General features: G+C 51.4%; 1 protein-coding gene across 1 annotated transcript in view; it reads right to left on the bottom strand.

Annotated features, from left to right (window-relative positions):
- The window catches only part of LOC144934672 (complement C3-like), a 332,072-nt gene that overhangs the window by 3,693 nt on the left and 305,128 nt on the right, over positions 1-23,251 (bottom strand). Inside the window, exons 37-39 of the mRNA XM_078860722.1 lie at positions 19,748-19,837; positions 18,408-18,491; positions 1,677-1,815 (exon numbers count right to left, since the gene is read on the bottom strand). Of these exons, the coding sequence (XP_078716848.1) occupies positions 1,677-1,815; positions 18,408-18,491; positions 19,748-19,837 (313 nt within the window). The remainder of the gene's footprint in view (positions 1-1,676; positions 1,816-18,407; positions 18,492-19,747; positions 19,838-23,251) is intronic.

Raw genomic sequence — 23,251 nt, 5'->3', positions numbered from 1 at the left:
GTGCGTGTTAATAAACAGGGTGCCTCCAACTCTTAGTGTCTCTGATTCAGTCACTACACATGCATAACACAGTACATAATTAAATTATTGCTATTTGCATGAATAATGAATCGTGAGATGTATGCTTGGAATTGCACTGAGAAATAAAGAGGAACACGTGGATTAGATAACATACGGAGGTTAATGACATCATCCTAACTCTTAAAAATCAGCTTGGACAGCACACTTCTGACTCCAAGGCTTGAGGCATTTTGAACCATAATTGTCAAAGATAAACTGGAATATTGTTAATTGATAATACATTTTGAGTTAGACCACTGCTTAATTATCTGGCCAACATTGAGTCGTTAAGATCCTCCACCACCTAAACAACGAATAATAATTAACTGATCTCATTACTCCATCTTCTTAGGGGATATCTTCTCAGACGTGTTTCAATCCTTGGCTACCACTCCATTATAATTATTCATGGCCATCGTCCACATATCCTCCGATGTGTACCATTTAATAACGATTGGGTATATGGGGTGTTTACACCATTGTTAAAGCACAGATCACTGATGTAATCTCATCGCATGACAAACTTTAATCAATATGCTGATGATACACAATTGTACACGGCAGTGAAGTCAAAGTTAGATATAGAGCCTCGGTAACCTCGAAGATTGCACGCGAGCGGTGCACGTGTAGTTTCATTAAACACAATGCTTCTAAATCCAGAAAATTCGGAGGTTCTGCTGGTTTGCACTTGAGCAAAAACATTTTTAGTTCAGGTGTGGCGGTCACGGACTCCAGGATTAAGTGTTCTACTCATCTAAATAGACTCGGCACCATAGTCGACCAGAACGTCGTTTGATAACCACATGCAAAATATAGTCAGGTCCTGCAATTTTCATATCAGGGCACGCCTTCTGAACCTAAATTAGTCACATTCGAGCACTATTGCGTTGTGGCAGACAACAAGGTGGCGTGTAGCATTGTATGGACAAAGGCTCGATAGATTGAAACTCACTACTATGGGACGTCTGGTAAAAACATTTAACAAACTGCAGCGTATACAAAATTATCTGGCACATGTCATGACGAGTACTGCAAGATCCATCCAGTGCTCGCCGAGCTGCATTGGCTTCCAGTTGCCAAACGAATGTTATAAGGTTGCATTTATTTCACATAAAGTGCTTGCCATGAATGAACCACAATACCTTGCTCTCATTAAGGAACATAAACAATCACGAAAACTCCGGTCAGCCTCACAGCGGCTTTTGGCTAGCCATTAAACAAAAACGGTTACTGCATCGTGCGCTTTCAGATGCACCTATGCGGCTGTCTGGAACACTCTTCCTTCTGATATTAGGAAGCCACTCGAGATATACACTTTTACATCTATTTTTAAAACTAATTTATTGAGTGGTATGTGTAATTACAATTGAGAATTTTTGTTGGAAATATTTTTTCATTGCCAAATTTGCACTATGATGCCAGCAAACAATGGCCTACTCATTTCGCATTATGCACGGAATCTTTAATATACCCCGTGAAGCAGATGGTCCATAGTATTTTATGGTTAATGCACCCACAGTAATAGTCAGGACAGTCTGCTGAATTCAAAACATGAACCATTGGAACAAGTGGCGGATGCGATACTGCTGGGCCGTGCCACCGACCCTGACACTCACCTGTCATTCTTGTCCTTCGTCTCTCCCTTCTGTCCCATCAGGAGGTACTGTCGCGTTGTTTCTATGCCAAGCCGTCCATCACATGAGCGGGTCACGATGAATAGGCGTGTTGCTTTAGGTTGAATAGCCTGATCTTGGCCTTTGTGATGAACGTTTAGAGGCACACACACATGCATATAACCCTGAGATAGCCAATGACGTATGCAATTGTGTATAAAAATTGTTAAAACAGCATTTTGTGAATATAAAACAACATTTAATGTGCCAAGTATTATTGTTTCAGCTCACAAGCATCTTCAGGGTATAATCCAGGATTATGTCCTGAAGATCCTTGGCACAGTTTCCAGCCTTCTTCTTTCATGGCTTGTGTAGATGCACAGCAAGGACTACAAATCACATTCCAGCCAGATAACCCCGCTAGGAGCAGCTGAGTGTATCGCTGTGATATCTGCGTATTTATGGATCAGGTATATTGTCGTAATATATTATATAGTCTGTTCTGGATGATCACAGCCGGATATTGGGGAGTTTTTAATTTTCCATTTGTGCATCAGGTATCCGCATATGCCATGGTTTGTGCAGATACAATTTAAGGTAGACTATGAGCTTTGTGGAAGATCAAACCCAGAGATCTTCTGCATTGGGTCTTTCACAACGTGCTTGTTTGCGAGTTCTTTTTAACTCCATTTGGCTCTCCAAGCTTCATCACGGTTGAATTCGCATTGTTTAAGATGCAGCACATGGGTCCACAAAGGGTTGGGTGACTTCAAGCGATGAAGAGGGATGTTATTGAGGTCCTGATAAATCGGAAGGCTACTGTTTTCCTCGATTCGCAGGACTTCCAGGAGGATCGCAATGTTGTGGCAGATGGGTGAGGGAGAGTTGTGTGACAGCACGGACAACTAGAGTGTTGGGGTCAACTTCACGGTTCCAGTGATATGTAGTGGTGGTATTGACGTGCGCCGACTGTGACAGTGATGGATCACGGGGCGGCGCGGGGTGCGGGGTTGGGCACGCGTTGTGGGCGTGATGTGGACGCGCGCGCCGGGAGTGACAGATGACGGGGCGGCGCGGAGTGAGTGGTGAGGCACGATGAGATGTGGGAAAAGAGGATCGTAGCCAGCGCCCGGCGATTGGTCGAATAAGTGGGTGCTCGCAGCGACGTCCGCAGGTGGGGTATAAAGGGGGACGCGCGAGAGCACTCGGGGAGAGTTACCCAGTTGAAGACCCGAAGACGGAGCTGAAGACTTAGTCGCCGAGTAGCTAAGTGGATGTTGGTCATCCGAGTAGCTCAGTGGCGTTAGTCGCCGAGTAGCTAAGTGGATGTTGGTCATCCGAGTAGCTCAGTGGCGTTAGTCGCCGAGTAGCTAAGTGGATGTTGGTCATCCGAGTAGCTCAGTGGGCGTTAGTCGCCAAGTAGCTAAGTGGGTGGTTGTCACCCGAGTACTAAGTGGATGTTGGTCATCCGAGTAGCCCAGTGGCGTTAGTCGCCGAGTAGCTAAGTGGATGTTGGTCATCCGAGTAGCTCAGTGGGCGTTAGTCGCCAAGTAGCTAAGTGGGCGTTTGTCACCCGAGTACTAAGTGGATGTTGGTCATCCGAGTAGCTCAGTGGGCGTTAGTCGCCAAGTAGCTAAGTGGGTGTTTGTCACCCGAGATACAAAGTAGGTGTTAGTCACCTGTAACCAAGTTTGATAAAATAAAGAGTGTGTTACCCGTGAAGTCGTCTCCCGCCGAGTTACTACACTACAACTGGCGTCAGAAGTAAACCTGTCTTCAAGAAGTATGGACACAAGGAAGACTACCCGTACCCACGAGCGAGGTCGGGATGACGACGGCGTACCGGGGACACCAACCTCGGGAGGAGAGGACGAGGAGTGGCCGCCGATGCAGCACCTCGCGGTGATGGCCGACGCTCTGCTTGCCTCCGACACCAGCCTCCAAGACGCACACTCCCGGTTGGCGGAGTTGCTGCTCGCCGCCGCTGCAATCTTGGCCGAGATCTCCGTTCCAGTGGGCGGGAAAACGGCTGCGGGGTTGGAGGAAGGAGCGAGGCTGGCGGGATCCCGCCAAAAGGCGCTTCGCGCCAAAAGTCTGGAAGTTCCCGCCGTTTTTGAGGGGCCGCCATTGATTGGCGGGAAACACGGACGCCACGTGGCCGGACACCTCCGCGCAGCGCAGCCCACGTCATCAGCGCGCGCCGGAGCCCTCCATTTTGCGCCTGACAACCGAGCCGACATTTTACACAACTCCAGCGGAGCGCGGGAAAATCTCTCCGACGTCGACGACGATCGGGTCCTCCAGCAAAGATTGCCCGCGCTGTCGGCGTTCAAGGCGGATGGGGGCGACTGGGGAGCCTTCCAACGAAGGTTCCTCGCTCATCAGAAGATGTCGGGGTGGTCCGACACCACTGCCCTGCGTGCGTTGCCAGCGATGCTTGACGACGACGCGCTTGCAGCCTTCACATCTGCTGCAAGGTCGTCCCGCTCTACGCTCCAGGCCGCACTACACCTGATGGCGAAGGTGTTCGGGCCGCCCTCCACGTGTCGCCACCAGTTCTACGATCGGCGGAAGGTGGCTGGGGAAACGACGCTAGCCTACCGCACGGCACTACTCGCCTTGGCGGACGCAGCTTTTCCCCGCATGGATAAGGAGGGGAAGGACGCCATGGTGACGGAGCAGCTGCTGGTGTTGGCCCACAAGTTGGGGGTCCCCATCAACGTGGCAGACGAGATGGAGATCTGCTCCCTGGCGATCGCCACGAGCATTCACGCGTACGAGGTCCTCAAACGCAAGCCGGGGGTCGTCTGCAAATGGCCGGGGAACGCGGCACTGGCCGCCACGATCGCCGAACCTCAGCCAGCTGCGGTGCAGGAGCAGGCCTTCGCTGCATCGCGTCCGGGGGAGTGGAGAACGGGAGGTCGTTCGCCCACACGTTCGCCCCGCAAGCTGGAGCAACCGAAACCTACGACGTCCGTCGTCTGCTACAACTGCGGCCTTCGGGGTCACGTCGCAGCCGGGTGCCGGGCCCCGCGTCAGCGCGCCGCAGGACCACGTCGGGACGACGACCAGGGCCACAAGTCATCCCAACAAAACCCGGCAAGTCGCGGCACCTCACACGTTCGGTCCACAAACACGGCACATTCGGGTCGCCGCTTCGCGGTGGGGGGTTCGCGGCTGGGTGCCGGGGGTTCAATTCGGCGAGGGGGGTCCGTACGCGGCCCGCAAGCAGTCGAGTGGTCCGAATTGGCCCACAGGATCGTGGCTGCGTCGGCCGGGTCGTCCGTGGTAACGGGGTTCATTGACGGGGTTGAGGTCCGGGTGCTTGTTGACACGGGTGCGTCGGCCACCATCATCTCGGACCTTATTTATAACATTCTTCCCGTCCAAAGTAGACCCCTTCTGCCGGTAGACGTGCCATTTTATGCGGCGAATGGGGGATCCCTGGGGATCATCGGCCAGATTCGGGCGACTATTTGTATTGGTGACATTAAATTAGCGGGCCCTATTTTTGTATCATCGTCGCTGGCCGTTCCCTGTTTGCTAGGTACGGACTTTTTGTCAAAAATGCCCATCAAAATTCTTATAGATCAGGCCTGCATAGAGCTTCCGTCAGGTCGGCGGGTTGCCTTCTTGTCGAGCCCTACCAAAGTGCGCACGGTTTGTGCGACGGTGCAGGCGCTGGCGACTCACACTGTACGGGTGCCCCCGGGATCGCAAATGTTAGTACCCCTTCGGTTCAGGAAGCCACTCGAGGTGGGTGCGGAGGCACAGGGGGTGCTGTTGGGGCCGTCAAACAGAGCCAGTAAGGGCCTCGACTTAGCGGTTGCTCAAACCATGGTGAGAGGGGACAGTGAGCCGTTCGTAATGGTCCTGAATACGGGGTCGCGGCCGGCCGTAATTGCGCAGGGAACGGTGCTGGCTCACGCCGCGCCGCTACCCGTTGAGGAACGGCTCGTGGCTCAAGCAGATTTCACTGTCAAGTCGCATCCTCAAAGTGATGAGCGGACTGAGTGGTTGGACTCGCTGTGTGCGGGTTCTGCTAACTTGTCCGGGGTGCAATTGGGAGCATTGAGGGGTTTGCTCATCGAGTTTGCTGACGTGTTCAGCAAACATAAGTACGATATCGGCTGCACTGACCTGTTGCGCCACCACATAGCTACAGGGGACGCGGCCCCTATTCGTCAGAATCCCTTCCGGCTCAGCCCGGCCGAGAAGGAACATGTGCAATCGGCGGTTAATGATATGTTGGCGGCAGATATCATTTCGCCCTCTTTTAGTCCGTGGGGTGCTATTGTCCTAGTAAAGAAACAGGACGGGTCCTTGCGGTTTTGTGTCGATTTCCGCCGCTTAAACAAAATCTCGATGGCGGATGCGTATCCGCTCCCCAGGATGGATGAGTCGCTGGATGCCTTGGCGGGAGCGCAGTTTTTTTCCACACTCGATCTGCTTTCTGGATTTTGGCAATTGCCACTCGATAACGAGTCTAAACCTAAAACTGCTTTCCGGACACCTGGGGGCCTATTTGAATTCAACCGTTTGCCCATGGGCTTACATTCCGCTCCCGCCACGTTCCAGAGACTCATGGAATTGGTTTTGTCGGGGCTCCAATGGGATACCTGTTTGATTTATCTTGACGATATTATCGTCTTTAGTCGGACTTTCGAGGAGCACCTCCAGCGACTGAGAGCGGTGTTCCTCAGGATGCGTTCCGCTAAGCTTAAATTTAAACCGGCTAAATGTTTTCTGCTTCGGGAATCGGTCAGGTATTTGGGCCATATCGTGAGTCGTTCAGGGATCTCGACGGACCCTGCTAAGACGCATTGCGTCAGCTCATGGCCAACGCCAACCTCGGTCACGGAGGTTCGTAGTTTCATTGGTTTTGCCTCCTATTACCGTCGTTTTGTCAAGCAATTTGCCACCATAGCCAAGCCCCTGCACGCTTTGACGGCTAAGGGTGTGAGGTTTCACTGGGGGGCGGAAGAGGAGGCTGCGTTCTGCTCCCTCCGTGACGCTTTGGTGCAGGCTCCCCCCTTGTGTTACCCCGATTTCACACAACCGTTTTTGCTTGACACGGACGCCAGCAATACGGGTATCGAGGGGGTGCTCTCACAGGTGGTCGGGGGGGTTGAACGGGTGGTCGCCTACGGTAGTAGGGTTCTTTCCCCCGCAGAACAACGCTATTGCGTAACTCGTCGTGAATTGTTAGCCATTGTGTTTTTTACACAGCAATTCAGGCCGTATCTTTACGGCCGTCATTTTACGGTCCGGACGGACCATGCGGCTCTACAATACGCTATGCGCGTGGCACAGCCATCGGGCCAATTGTCCCGATGGTTGGAGGTCCTTCAAGACTACCAATTCACGACGATTTACCGCAAGGGGTTGCGGCACTCAAACGCGGACGCCTTGTCGCGGTTGCCGCCGTGCACGGACTGCACATGTTTGTTGGGATCAGCGCGGTGCAAACCCCCGGTCGCCGGCACCCCGGGAGTTGCGCTCGCCGCCACTGACACCCCGGGAGAGGACGCCCCCACGGGGAGGGATTCGCTGTTGTCGTTGCCCCTCATTGAGTGGGGCCGCCTCCAGATGTCCGACAGCTCCCTACTTACGCTGCGTCGGAAAGTTGGCGCTCCCGAAGAAGGGGAGGCGCGGGTCGGTTCCTGGGTGTGCAGACAGGGCCTTTTGATGAGGTGGGACAACATGTCCCGGCGTCACGTGCTCGTTGTGCCTGTTGCTATGCGGGGTAGGGTTGTTCTGGCAGCTCATGAACGGCTCATGCATCTGGGTTTTCACAAAACGCTCGCCCTAATCCAGCGAGACTATTATTGGCCGGGGATGGGTAACGACGTGGCGAATATTCTTAAGGGATGCGTAGGGTGCGCAAAAAGGAAACCGCCACCATTGGCAGCTAATCCACCGCTGCAATCCATTCAGGTTTCGCGTATAAACGAATTGGTAGCGTTGGACATCTTGGGGCCCTTTCCGGTTACACCAAGGGGAAATAGGTTCCTGCTGGTTGGCGTGGAATACTTCACCCGATGGCCTATGGCATGGCCGCTCGCCAACCAGTCGGCTGCGGCGGTGGCGGACGCCTTTGTCCAGGGTTATGTTTTGGACAAGGGCGCCCCCGAACGCTTGCTGACGGATCAAGGGAAGAATTTTTCGAGCGTTTTGTTGCGCGAGGTGTGCGACCTGTTGGGTACAAAGAAAGTGCGTACTTCCCCCTACCACCCGCAGACTGACGGGATGGTTGAGCGTCTGAACAGGACGATTACGTCTATGTTGTGCCAACAGGTCCGCGACGATCAGGTTGATTGGGACTTACAGGTGCCGGGGGTACTCGCGGCCTATCGAATGGCCCCTCATGCGGCGACGGGGTTTTCCCCATTTTTTCTTATGTATGGGCGGGAGGCCGATCCGGCCATGGACGTCCAACTGGGGATTTCCCAGCCACGTGCAAAATCTAAATTGGCAGACCACATCAAATTTAATATCGCCAAATTGACTGAAGCGCGGGAGGCGGCAAGGTTGAATTCGCGGTCGCGGCAAATTGCAAACGAGAAATTGCATGAGCGGAGGGTGCATACGCATGATTGGAAACCAGGCGATAAGGCCTGGCTGCATTGTCCACATGCACCGTTGGCTACGTCCCCCAAGTTGTTGAGACCTTGGAGGGGACCGGTGGAAATTGTGCGGGTTGCACGACCCCAGAGTATACAGATTAAATGGGGGAAACGCCGTTGGTATGTGCACCCCTCCCGACTGAAGCCCTATGCGGCACCGTGTGACCCCGTTCTGTGCCGTGACGACCGGGCGTGTGATGTGACCGTCGACTCGGGGAGGGAGGTGTCGCAGGCTGCTCCTCACGTGTCTCCACCTGACCCACCCCCAGGTGCCTCGGGCTTGACGGCTGCTGACCGTCGAGAGCCTGAACCCCGGGGCACGCACGAGTCCTCGATGCCTGGCCGATGTCTTCCTGAACCGCCGGCACCACCGGACGTTCAACCGCGTCTGGTGCCGTACGACGGACCGGCAAGGCGGACTCGGGCTAGGTCTCAACAATTTTCATGAAGACGGTTTTTTTGCTCTACACCGAGCTCGCCCGGTGTTCCCCTCTGCCGGGGTAATGTCCCGTTGTAGGGACGCTCGGAAGAAAAGGGGACACTGCACGAGTCGAAAGAAAAAAAAAAAATTTCCATTTATTTTTTTTGCATACACATTGCTATTGTCACTCGCCGGTTTGTATATATTGTTCTATTGTCGCGGTGGCATTGGTTGAGGGTTGCGGATGTTAGTGTTCGCGTCGTGTTGTGTTGTTAGCTTAGTTGTTGTTCTTGTTGTTGTGTTGTGTTACGGGGCACACAGGGGGGGTTTGTATATTTTTATAGCAGCCGGGGCGGCTGCGAGCTATGTGGTAGGGGGTGATGTAGTGGTGGTATTGACGTGCGCCGACTGTGACAGTGATGGATCACGGGGCGGCGCGGGGTGCGGGTTTGGGCACGCGTTGTGGGCGTGATGTGGACGCGCGCGCCGGGAGTGACAGATGACGGGGCGGCGCGGAGTGAGTGGTGAGGCACGATGAGATGTGGGAAAAGAGGATCGTAGCCAGCGCCCGGCGATTGGTCGAATAAGTGGGTGCTCGCAGCGACGTCCGCAGGTGGGGTATAAAGGGGGACGCGCGAGAGCACTCGGGGAGAGTTACCCAGTTGAAGACCCGAAGACGGAGCTGAAGACTTAGTCGCCGAGTAGCTAAGTGGATGTTGGTCATCCGAGTAGCTCAGTGGCGTTAGTCGCCGAGTAGCTAAGTGGATGTTGGTCATCCGAGTAGCTCAGTGGCGTTAGTCGCCGAGTAGCTAAGTGGATGTTGGTCATCCGAGTAGCTCAGTGGGCGTTAGTCGCCAAGTAGCTAAGTGGGTGGTTGTCACCCGAGTACTAAGTGGATGTTGGTCATCCGAGTAGCCCAGTGGCGTTAGTCGCCGAGTAGCTAAGTGGATGTTGGTCATCCGAGTAGCTCAGTGGGCGTTAGTCGCCAAGTAGCTAAGTGGGCGTTTGTCACCCGAGTACTAAGTGGATGTTGGTCATCCGAGTAGCTCAGTGGGCGTTAGTCGCCAAGTAGCTAAGTGGGTGTTTGTCACCCGAGATACAAAGTAGGTGTTAAGTCACCTGTAACCAAGTTTGATAAAATAAAGAGTGTGTTACCCGTGAAGTCGTCTCCCGCCGAGTTACTACACTACAGATACACCAGATTACACTGTTCTGTTGGTCATCAACAAGTCGAGTACAACTACTTCTGGGCCATACTAGTGCACAGTATCCTGCAACATAATACACAAGGGCCATTGTTGATGTCCGTAGCACTTGTGCTGATGCTCCCCACCTTGTACTCGCCAGTTCTTGGACCAGGTTAACCCTTGATGTAATCTTGGCAGCTACCTTTTTCAGGTGTTTATGGAAGGTTAGCATACGGTCCAACTTCACTCTGAGATACGTTGGAGTAGGGATGTGTTTCAGTGTTTCCGTAAGGTCACTTTCAGAGTGGAGGGCATTTGAAAAATGTTGATACTCCTACTGATGCTCCTGCTGTTGTGGAGTGACTTATGCAGCCAGCTATGGCTACAGGGTTTGGTGGTACATGTTGTTTATGTCGTTTATTGTGAAATTTCGGTCACAGTTCCTATGATCACTGTTACATTGCTTATGGCTTTATTTTGGTGATTTAAAAAAGTTTTTTGGTTTGGCCATGTCTGTTTGTTGTAGTGTAATAACGTTCCAGGAGACCTTGACACCGGGGTTGGAGGCACACGTATTTATTCCGTGTCGGTACAGTACAGTACTGACATACAACACTGGAGGGGGTATCGGCCCCCTCGCCCGTCTAACTGGGGATACACTCTCTAGCTACACCTAGCCTACCTCTGGGTCCTCCACTAATGGGCTAGAGGAGGCTAGCTAGCCCGACACTGGTAAGTCGGGCTCACGGTACCCGGAGTCCCAGACCAGCTCTGACAAGAGCACTGGCTCTGGCTCTCGGGACCACGCCACTGGCTCGATCCTGTGCGGCCCTGATAAGGGCGGCGATCCAGGGGAGTCCAGGGCTCTATCTATGACGATCTTCCGTCTTCTCTGGTTTAGCTTAACATCTCTCCCTGAGCCCTCCGGCTCATCCCCTTTTATACCAAAACCCCCGCTGAGGGGTGGGGCCCCGGGGGATCCCAGCTCCGAGTCAGCCCCCCAGGCTGCCCGATGCGGACGTCGCTGGGAGCACCTCCCCGTGCACCGACATAGCCACGCCCACTGTGTTTCTTTCCCATCTGATCCCATTGTATACAGCCCCTCCGTAACACCCCTACATCACCCCCCCTGTACAGCTCGCAGCCGTCCCGGCTGCAAAAAAAACAACAATAAAAGTGTATTTACCCCTTGAACCCACGTGTGCCTCACAATTTTTTTCCAACAATAACAACAACAAGAACACCAACAAGAACCGCAACAACAAGAAGAGAATTAACCCGGCGCACCCCCCCTGAATAAATACGAATACCGTAAGAGCACCCTATATACAATTTGTAGGAGAACACACCACACACACAACACACAATGAACACAACATATGTACAATCCAATGTGCAGGAAACACACCACCCACACAACACACAATGAACACAACATATGTACATTTCTCCGGGCCTCACAAAAGTCTGTGCATTTTTGCGCGCGTTCTTGCAGCAGGCCCGTCACACGGGGCAACCCCGGACGGCGGACTGTTGGGTGGCAACCGTCCGTGTCCGAGTGAGTCACTTTCCGTTGCCGCGTGACCCTTGGCATCCCCTGGAGGGGTTGTCGGGCGTGAGCCCGTCACTCCCGGTGCACCTGGGGGCGGGACAGCCGGCAGCACGTTAGGTGAGAGCAGCGGAGACGGACCCTGTGAGTCGGCGGACCCCCCACATGTCTGGCCACGTGTGTGTGAAGTGGGAACTCGGACCGCAACGAAGGGTTTCAATCTGGAGGGGTGCACAAACCACCGCCGCTTCCCCCATTTGATGCGTACACACTGAGGCCACAAAACCTGAACCACCTCCACAGGGCCTCGCCACGGCCGCACCAGTTTAGAGGAGGTTGCAAGCGGTACCTGTGGACAGTGTAACCATGCCTTGTCACCCGGTTTCCACTGCAGTACGTGCGCCCGACCCAGCCTGAGCCTCTCGTTAGCCTTCTGGCGGAGGTCGGAATTTTGCATAGCAGCCTCCCGTGCCTCTGTTAATTTAGCAATATTGAATTTAACGTGATCGGCCAATTAAGTTTTACCCCGCGGCGCGGAGATCTGCAGCTGGGTCTGAACAGGCGGGTCAGGTTCGCGGCCGTACATCAAGAAGAAGGGGGAAAATCCCGTTGCCGCATGAGGAGCCATTCTATATGCTGCCAAGACCCCTTGAATTTGAAGGTCCCAATCGGTCTGTGAGTCCGAGACCTGTTGGGACAGCATCAACGTGATGGTTCGATGCAGACGCTCGACCATCCCGTCAGTTTGCGGATGATATGGGGAGGTACGAATTTTTTTCGTGCCCAGGAGCTCACAGACTTCTTGGAGAAGTTTACCAGAAAAATGTTTGCCCTGGTCGGTCAGCAGCCGCTCCGGAGCACCTTTGTCCAGGACGTATCCCTGGACAAAGGCCTCCGCGATGGCTGCTACCGACTGGTTGGCAAGGGGCCAGGCCATAGGCCAGTGCGTAAAATATTCCACCCCGGTCAATAGGTATCTGTTGCCCCTGGGGGTAGCGGGGAATGGGCCCAGAATATCAAGCGCGACAAGCTCGTTGACCCTGGAAACCTTGATGGATTGCAAAGGCGGGTTAGACTCCCGTGCTGGTGGTTTACGTTGCGCACATCGAGGACATGATCCCAACAGATCCCCGACATCCCTTGTCATGCCCGGCCAAAAAAAATCTAGCTGGAGCATGGCGAGGGTTTTCTGAGTCCCCAGGTGGAGGAGGCGCTCATGAGCGGCCCACACCACCTTACCCCGCAACCCAGAAGGGACCACCAGCCGGTGTCGATGTGATCTCCCGTCCCAATGCATTAACAGGCCCTGGACCATCTCCCATGAGTCGACATCACCCCTCCCCCGCCCGGCACTTCCGACGCGACGACGCAACGCGAGGAGGGAGGTATCCTCCATCTGGAGGCGCCCCCATTCAGCAACAGGCAACCCCAAGAGGGAATCTTTTCCCTCTTGTGCAATTGAATCCGCTATCGACGTCGCGTCAGCGGCGGCCACCAAGACCGGAACGGACATTTCACTCGGAGGCCTGCAACGTCCCGACCCCAGGAGGCATGCGCATTCGGAGGTGGTTGGCATCTGTGACAGAGCGTCCGCATTTGAGTGGCGAACGCCCTTACGGTACGTAGTTTCGAAATCGAAGTCCTGGAGAATCTCCAAACATCGAGACAATTGTCCCGATGGTTGTTGAACTCGCAGGGCGTACTGTAGTGCCGCATGATCTGTGCGGACGGTGAAATGCCGACCGTACAGATATGGGCGATACTGTTGGATGAAGTTAACAATTGCCAACAGTTCCCGACGGGTGACACAATACCTTTGCTCCGCTGGAGACAACACCCGACTACCGTACGCGACTACCCGTTCCACGCCGTCAACCACCTGCGAAAGCACGCCCTCAATACCCGTGTTGCTCGCGTCCGTGTCGAGCAAAAAGGGTTTGGAAAAATCGGGGTAAACCAAGGGAGGAGCCTTAACCAACGCGTCCTGGAGGGATCGGAAGGCAGCCTCCTCCTCCTGGCCCCAGTGGAACCGGACCCCCATTGATGTCAAAGCGTGTAGGGGTTTCGTTGCAAAATCCGCGACAAACCGTCGGTAATACGACGCGAAACCAACGAAACTCCTGACCTCTCCCACAGGAGTGGGAGTCGGCCAGGAGCTGACACACTGCGTTTTGGCGGGATCGGTAGCAATACCTGAGCGTCCGACGATATGTCCCAAATAACGCACGGATTCGCATAACAAATGAAATTTTTGGGGTTTAAATTTCAAATTAGCAGCCCGCATTTTGAGGAAAACCGCCCGCAACCTCTGGAGATGTTCGTCGAATGTTTTGCTAAAGACGATAACGTCATCCAAATAAATCAAGCACGAGTCCCATTGTAACCCAGCCAAAACCAATTCCATCAATGGCTGGAAAGTTGCCGGCGCTGAGTGGAGTCCCATCGGCAACCGGTTGAATTGGAACAGGCCGTGCGGTGTACGGAATGCAGTTTTGGGTTTCGAATCATCGTCCAGAGGAAGCTGCCAGAATCCCGAAAGCAAATCCAATGTGGAGAAGAATCGCGCCCCCGCCAAGGCATCAAGCGATTCGTCCATCCGTGGGAGCGGGTATGCGTCGGCAACCGAAATTTTGTTGAGGCGACGAAAATCGACGCAAAATCGCAATGAGCCGTCATGTTTTTTCACTAAGACAATCGGCGCTCCCCAAGGGCTGGTAGAAGGAGAAATGATGTCGGCGGCTAACATGTCATCAACGGCCGATTTGACATGGTCCTTTTCGGCGGGACTTAACCGAAAAAAATTCTGGCGAATTGGCGCGCTGTCACCCGTATCAATATGGTGACGCAGCAGATGAGTACAGCCCAGATCATATTTGTTCCGACTGAAAACGTCGGAAAATTCACATAGCAATGTCTTAAACTTTTGACGCTCTAAGTCCGACAGGTCCGTCGATCCCGCACAAAGCGCCTCGAGCCACCCCTCATCACTGTCCGCATGTGGTCGCGGCAGAGGGGCAGCGCTCACGTGATTTACGACGGGCTCCTCACAGGGCACCGGCGTTGCGTGAGCAAGCACTGTCCCCTGTGGAACCACCACCGTCCGCGGCCCCACATTGAGGACCGCGATGAAAGGGTCCCCGTCCCCTTTAACGATGGTCTGGGCCGGAATTAAATGAGGTCCGCTAACCCCGACCCTAGATGGCCCCAGCAGAACCCCCTGGTCCCCGATCCCTTTAGCGAAAGGCCGACGTAATTTAAGAGGCACCAGCATCTGTGCCCCCGGCGGTACGCGTACCGTTCTGTCAACAAGCGCCGGTACCGTTGCGAACGCCGTCCGACCCGCAGAGGGAGACGGTAGAAATGCCATACGTTGGCCCGACGGGAGCTCAATACAGCCCTGGTCGATCAGGATACGTATCGGCATTTTGCCCAGGAAGTCCGTCCCCAGCAGGCACGGAACCGCCAGCGAGGAGACAAAAATTGGGCCCGATAATTTGATATCTCCGATACAAATTTGCGCTCGAATTTGTCCAATGATGCCCAGTGAGCCCCCGTTAGCAGCATAGAACGGAACATCAACGGGCAGCAAAGGACGGCTTTGAACAGGAAGAATGTTGTAAATCAATTCCGAAATAATGGTCGCCGATGCTCCCGTATCGACCAGGATGCGCACCTCAACCCCATCAATGTGCCCCACAACGGCTGACGACCCCGACGACGCGGCCACAACGCGATGGGCCAACACGGACCACTGGCTGGGGTGGATATTAGTCCCCACAGTGGTACGTGTTGGCGCGACGGTGTGCAATCTCGGCCCCCCGTTCGTTGCGGTGCGTGAGTGTGTGACGGGTGTGTGCGTGGGCCAAACATGAGGGGTGCCGCGACTCGCCGGGTTATGTTGGAGCTTGGGAGGAGGCGCGGCGTCCTGTCGATGAGTCGCCCCGCGCTGCCGAGGAGAGCGGCATCCCGAGGCAACATGACCCCGGAGGCCGCACTTGTAGCAGCGCGGGAGCGCTGCCGTTGACGATTGCTGGTCGAGGCAGCTCGGTTCGTCCCGAGCCGGCCGTACTCCCGCTCTCCACTCCAGCTGACGGTCGACGGCGCAGATTTCCTCCGCCGAGAGGGTGGCTGCAGCCACGGCACGGCCGGTCGCCGCCTTGCTGGCCTTTCGTCGCTGCGATAGTAGGTTGGCGTGGAGGTGTTGTGCGGCCCGGAGGGAAGACATCTCGGCGTCGTCCTGCGCCACGACGACGATGTCCAATTCGTCAGCCAGCAAGAGTATCTTTTCGGTGACCATGGCGTCCACTCCTTCGTCGTCCATTCGCGGGAAGGCCGTTCTTGCTAGCGCCAGGAGACTCGTGCGATACACCAGGGGCGACTCCTTTGCACCCCGCTGACGATCGTAAAATAGCTGTCTGCAGTCAGACGGTGGTCCGTAGACTGCAGCCAGCAACTGCAGTGCCATCTGCAGCGTGGCGCGCTTGTCTTTCGGCGCCGAGGTGAGAGTGGCGAGGGCATCGCTGTCGAGCAGCGCCGGCAGCGCGCGGAGAGCTTCGGCATCGGTCCACTCCGCCATCTCCTGGTGTGCGAGGAAGCGCCGCTGGAAGCCACCCCAGTCTCCATCCTCGCCCACAAACTCCTTGAGGGGAGGCAGACATTGGTGTAATGCAGCGGCCACAGTGGAAGGTCGCCCCCCGTTGCTCCCGTCACTCGTCTCGGCTTCGGCTTCGGCGCGAACGACGAGTGGCATCGCCGGTCGCACCACTGGTGACGCGCTGGCCGTTGTCGATGACGTTGCAGCCACTGTACGGCCGACGTCGGACGTGAGGCTCAGCCCGGCCACGCCCTCAGCAGCTGCTGCGGCGATGGCGGGAGAATCAAACTCCGGCTCCGTCGAAATGGCAGGAACCCGTGCTGGTCGTTGGCTGTTGTCGCTCCGTGGCGGTCCACCAGCCCCCAGCCGCGTAATTTGTTCGAGCGTGGCGGCAGCAGCGTAGAGCAGCTCCGCCAGTCTCGCGTGAGCCTGCCGCAGTCCATCTGCTGACGGCTCCCCTCCATCCGGACGCTGCGGTGTGGATGTATCCGGCCCCGGCTGCTCGGCGTCGCCTTCAGCCATCTCGGGCTCAGCTTCTGCAGCGTTGTCCTGCTCCCCCGGTACCCTGGCACGAGCTGTCCGTCACGTGTCCATGTTCGTGGATGATCACTTCTAACACCAGATGTAATAACGTTCCAGGAGACCTTGACACCGGGGTTGGAGGCACACGTATTTATTCCGTGTCGGTACAGTACAGTACTGACATACAACACTGGAGGGGGTATCGGCCCCCTCGCCCGTCTAACTGGGGATACACTCTCTAGCTACACCTAGCCTACCTCTGGGTCCTCCACTAATGGGCTAGAGGAGGCTAGCTAGCCCGACACTGGTAAGTCGGGCTCACGGTACCCGGAGTCCCAGACCAGCTCTGACAAGAGCACTGGCTCTGGCTCTCGGGACCACGCCACTGGCTCGATCCTGTGCGGCCCTGATAAGGGCGGCGATCCAGGGGAGTCCAGGGCTCTATCAATGACGATCTTCCGTCTTCACTGGTTTAGCTTAACATCTCTCCCTGAGCCCTCCGGCTAATCCCCTTTTATACCAAAACCCCTGCTGAGGGGTGGGGCCCCGGGGGATCCCAGCTCCGAGTCAGCCCCCCAGGCTGCCCGATGCGGACGTCGCTGGGAGCACCTCCCCGTGCACCGACATAGCCACGCCCACTGTGTTTCTTTCCCATCTGATCCCATTGTATACAGCCCCTCCGTTACACCCCTACAGTAGTACGGAGCTAGAATGATGGCTTTAATCTCAGTTGTCTTGTTGTTTGACTTGCATCCCACTGGGATTTTTGCACAGCGTTGGTGTACGGTGCTTTATTTTCTGGAAGACTTTGCAGGTTTTTTCCTGGATTTTTCTCTTAGCGCATAGTCACTTTAATGTTTTCTTGTTCATGTTTTTGTTTTTTGTTTGTTGTGGTTGCACCCACTTCAAGAGCCGAATGGCTCACAGGGCGATACCAAATAAATGAAACTGAAACTGAGTGTGCTTGCTGTTCCAATTGTCAAGATGAAATGCAGTGACTGTTGTTTGGTGGAGATTTGGCTTGAGCCTCCAATTGTGGATAAAAATCCTCCATGGTTTATATGTCTATGTTCAGAGAGGATTCAATGTCGTTGAAAGTGGCTCCTTGCTTTGCTAGGGCATTGCATCCGCATATACAAATTTTCATGACCCAGTTGCATGAGTACTAAAACCTTGTGGCAATCCATTGTTGAGGAAATGGAGTGAGCTGGCTTTGTCGTCCATATAAACACACAGTCGCCTATTGCTCAGCATAGTCCATATCAGGTTAATTGTTTTGAGGCAGGGAATGGTTGTTTCGAGCTTCAACATCAAGCCCTTAATCCAGACTAAAGTAGGGTGATGTCAAGTCCACAAAGGCTACACCAGTCTTGGATTTCGTCTGGAATCTGGCCTCAGTGGTCGTTGCAAGGGCCAAAACTTGGTCACAGCAGCTGTGTCTGGGCCAGAATGCTGATTTTTTTTTCAGGGCTCTCTAACTCAACAAGGGGGATGATTCTAGGGAGGATGGTGCACTCCAGGAGTTTATAGGTTGCGCACAGGAGTGATATTGGCATATAGCGATATTAGCCACCATGCTTTTGTTCAATTAAGTGAAACGTCATGTCTAATTGATGTTAAAGTTTGTTGTGAAAATTATTCTTCCACTAACTGCTTCGCTGAAACAACAATTGACACATTACATACTTATACGCATGGCAATTTAATTAGCATGGCTGTGCAGGGTGTTGGAGGGTCTTAACAACAAAATATTGGCCGGATCATTACATAGCCTAACCCAAATATGGATTAAGGATCATATTTATTGTGAAAAAACAACACCTGTTCCCACTTACCACTTTTTATTACAGTTTGAATGGTGACAGTGTAGTAGACAAAACTTCCAACTTCAGTGCGGGTATCAACGATCCCCGCATATGCTGCAAGTACCGAGGTTAATGTGGAAAAAAACACATCATTAGTATTGCCATCCTTTAACACAGAATTGATGCCAATATCACCTGCTTCCTTGTTTCATTTGGTTAACTGCTTAAATACGTGAATACCATTTCAATATAAATTGTACAATAGGTTTTCCTTTAATATTGTATGAATGATAATTTTAATTTCTGCAACGTAGCAGTTTGCAAATGATAACTTAGAAAGCATTTGCGAAATGAAGATGGAAATTAGTGTAATTCTGAGAGTCAGGCTTGCTTGAGTAAGTCTACACAACGTTAATGGCAGCAACATGCCCCAGAAATAGGATGCCTGTACCTTATTGTAGAGTATTGCTGTGCAAATCTGGTAGGCAGCCCTAGTTAATACTGCATATATATAAACCATTATATACTATGCACAGTCTGCTTCACAGTGGATGTTAAAGATCCGCTGGCATCTTTCAAAGAAATGTGGGCCATTTTGTGTGGGTGTCATGGTTCGAATTTGAAAAATTATCCGCAAATTACTGCTAAAATTATCATCACTCCCTACGTCAAAAATGACTCGGTGAGGTTTTTCTGGGAAAGTTTTTTTTTAAAGTCAACTAAACTTTCTATTTTACTAGAAAAGGCCCGCTGAGCTATATAACTATTTTTCAAAAGTGACCTGGCCATAAATAATAGCTCAACGAAGTGGCTTATGTTGAAATGTATAGCAGCTAAATACTCTAAACACATGTTTCTATATGTGGAAGGAAAAAATCCACGTGGCCACGGGGAGAACATGCAAAACTACAAATTTATAGGCGTCAGGGTCGGGATCGAATCTACGAGGTAGTTAACATTTTGCCACAGTGGCGCCCCATTTGTAATAAACAATACAATTAATACACCGAAAAACTTTCCAGAAATCATTTGGGAAATACTGGCATGTCCCATCTTCTTGCTGTATTTGCCTCCGTGCAAATACAGAAGTTTTCCGTTCTCTATGTGGTCTGTGTGATGTCCCTCTGCGTGTTCCCTCGCTGTGTGGTTTACGCCATTTTCACCTGAGGACTAGCGCTTGTGTTGCGTTCGAAACGTCGTGATTTATTTTAATGAAATTTTTATTTTATTTCTACATACGTGACTTTACCGAAAGAACCAGAGTATGAATGATAAATGCCGAGTCGTTTTGGCCCAAGGCAAGAATATAAAACTGAGACCTGGGTCCTGTTGTCAGCGTGCATGCGAGTATCAGTGATACAAAGTATTACCGTAGTCGATTCCTGCAACGCAGGCTGCTTCTTGCCTGTGTAGAACAGTGATTGAAGTATCGAACTTTGGTTTCTTGGCAGGGCAACTCACTGACAAACACAAACAAAATCTATGATTGCATTGTACCAACACACCAACAAAAAAACAACCTATATCAAAACATCAACTTACAACATGATTTCCAATTGTTTAAAGTCAGCTTCATAGTAAAATAAATAAATTCATAACCAGTTGTTACAGCGGTACAATTGTAATCTACACTGGATATGCAATCCAGAGGGTGCTGGTTCGATTCCTGTTTCCGGTGTGGCATTTGAAACAGCAGCAGTTTATTTCAGCATCCCCCATCCTAATTCCTACCGCGAAGTAGAAATGAGTTCCCCACAGTGAGTCGATCGACAGGTCACGTGTGGTGGGGTAAAGTGTTGGGTTCGACCACCTCTCTTACAACCCACGTCTGGTTCACATACATTTGTGGGGGGAAATACCCTCTGGAGTTTGCTCTTGTGGAGCTTCTTGTGCCAGCAGTGGCACAAGTAAACAATTGCAGCATTAACAAATATTTCTTCAGTTAAAAGCTGAATAGACAGAGGTGCTGCTTGTTGGGTCCCTTCATCAAATTTCTAAGGCTGGCTTGGTCAGTGTTTTAATTGATGGCCACAATGTCGGTGCTGCTCAGTTTTCAACCTTGGTGTTGTCCTTGCTCCCTCACTAACCTTCGAAGCGCACATTAAAAAGGTCATTAAGGCTGCCTTCTTTCACGTCAGAAATATAGCCATATTCCACCCCATTCTATCGTTATAGGACCTACAAAATCTGGTTCACGCATTTCTCTTTTCACGCATCGATTTTTGCAATGTATTATTATTATCTGACATCCCTCTCAAGCTGTTCAACCACCTTCAGCACGTGCAAAATGCAGCTGCCAGAGTTCTTACTCGAACACCAGTTGCTGAGCACATTACCCCTGTACTTGAGTCTCTTCATTGGTTACCAGCAGGCTCCTACTTTTCACTTACAAGGCCATCAACAATGCCTCCCCCTCTTACATCCGTGACCTCCTTCACCCATATGTCCCAACACGAGTTCTTTAGTCGTCTGAGTGTGGGTTATTGTATGTGCCGAGGTCGCACCTCCGTTCAATGGGTGACCGGATCTTTTCCCGTGTTGCCCCCAAGCTGTGGAATTCACTTCTATCGACTATTCGATCTGCTCAGTCCCTTGGTTTATTTAAATCCCACCTTAAGACATTTTTTTCTGAAAGGACTGTTATCCTGATTAATTGGGATGTGTGTTTTGGGAGTTTGGGGAGAGGATATTTGTATCTGTGGTTAAATCATGGCTCTGCATGCTTATATTAGGTTTTAGAATTGCGCGAGTTATTTACTTGATTGATTTTATCTCTGTGCAGTGCCTTGTGACCTCTGGATGAAACGTACTTTATAAGTGTACATTATTATTGGTATGCTAGATTTCGCATTGTAAGGTTTGAAGCACTGTTTAAACTATCGTACAGCTCAATATCACATCTGTCTATGACAAACAGCACTCGCACCATGGGCATCTATACAAATGCGTTCTTACGGTATAGTGTACATACACACATTATATATTTGCAACAAAACAGCATTGCGTTATCAGTAGTGACTGCAACGGTGTAAAATAGCACACACTTCTGTTGTGTGTTTAGGGTCTCATTCATATGAACAATACCCTGTAAATATAATAGAATATGTACAAAGTGGGTGTAAGAGATTTGTTTTAGTGCTACTTGTTTTACATGTATCCATGTTAATAGAAGGACTTGTACAACAAAACACTGAGGGTGGTATAGAGCCTAAGTTTTATTTTCCTTATCGGTTTGGGAAAACACTTTAAAGAGACTATTTTAGGTTATTGGTCTGAGCATGTATTTCTGAATATGGTATAATATTTGCATGTGAAAGGTAGTGTTTTAAGTGATTGTTTTGGTCTAGACAATGATTAATATAAAAAAGTAGTGCAGCAATCTTTTACATTATTAAAAATGTATTTCTGGTAAGGGTACTACTTAATGATCTGGCCAAATTAGTATCTTAAGACTCACGACCTGACAAAGCCAAATTAAATTTCCATATTTCCAAGCATATAATACACAAACTAGTATAACTACCATTTGGCAAGAGCCAGAGAGAGACAGACCAGGGACATCGACCATGTGAATCTCGTTAAGAACAGTGAAGGACGAACAATCTTGGATGACAAAGGTTAAAGAGAGATGGAAAGAGTACTTTGAAAAGTTTCGGAATATGGGAAACCCAAGACATAAAATACTATAACCAGAGAAGAGGTAGTGAGACTCCGGGGGTCAATACACATCAAAAGGCAGTGGGGCCAGATGAGATTCCAATTGATGTGTTTAAATTAAATGGGAGAAAAGGGTGTTGACATATTGATGGGGCTGTTTGGGAAAATCTGGATGCGTGGAGAGAGAGAGTACATTGGTTATCATCTTTAAAGGGAAAAGTGATGTACAAGAGTGTGGGAACTACACAGGAATAGCATTGATAAGTCACACCATGAAACTCTGGGAAAGGATCATAGAAAGGAGACTGAGGAAACTGGTGGCTATTGGCGAGTCAGCTTGGATTCAGATAGGGAATGCAATATTTGCACTGAGAGTATTAATGGAGAAGTTCAGAGAGAAGAAGACAGGACCTGCATATGGTGTTTATTGATATCGAGAAAGCGTATGATAGGGTTCTAGAGAGCTCATCTGGTGGTGTATGAGAAGAAGAGGTATTCCTGAGGTATATGTGTGGCTGATCCAGAATGTATGTAGGAGGTAAAATGCATGTGCTTTGCAGCTGTGGAGTGTCGGAGAGCTTTCAAGTCAAAGTGGGAGTGAAGCAAGGTTCTGCCCTGAGCCTCTTCCTGTTCATCCTGGTGCTGGACACACGAACGAGAGATATTCAGAGCGAGAAATGACTGGTGTGGTGTGTGAAAGAGGGTCCCAGTTTTGGTGAAGGGAAGTGTACAAGATGGTGGTGAGGCTGGTGCTGTTGTACAAGAAAGAGGGAGGAGGTTGGCAAGGACAGCGGACCCCATAAAAGTGGGACAAATGCGTGGAAGAAGAACAGTATTATTGTGAGCAACCTATAAGTTGAAAAACCTCATAACCAATTTAGCAACAATTAGGTATGACATTTCGTTTAAGAACAAGATGCAGAATTAAGATCCAAAATGACATCCTGAAGTAAAAATTACTTCTTCTTGGTTCTTTCGGAAAAAGTCACGTAGAAGGGAAATAATATAATAATAAAAATAAAACAATAAAATACAATTCTCACGACGTTTCGGCCACAACGCAAGCAGCCGTCCTCAGGTGAAGAACAGGTCTGCCGGAAAGACAGCGTCTGAATGAACATCACCAATCTTGGCAGGGTATATTTAAGCTGGGTTTAGAGGAGGAAGGGTGCCTTTACGAAGAAAGTTGCATATCAACAGAGGAATTTAGCATATTT

This window comes from Lampetra fluviatilis, chromosome 11 (genome assembly GCF_964198595.1).
Source record: "Lampetra fluviatilis chromosome 11, kcLamFluv1.1, whole genome shotgun sequence".
Taxonomy (NCBI): Eukaryota; Metazoa; Chordata; class Hyperoartia; order Petromyzontiformes; family Petromyzontidae; genus Lampetra; species Lampetra fluviatilis.
The sequence above is the reverse complement of the archived record's forward strand: the minus strand, read 5'-3'. Positions and strand labels throughout refer to the sequence as shown.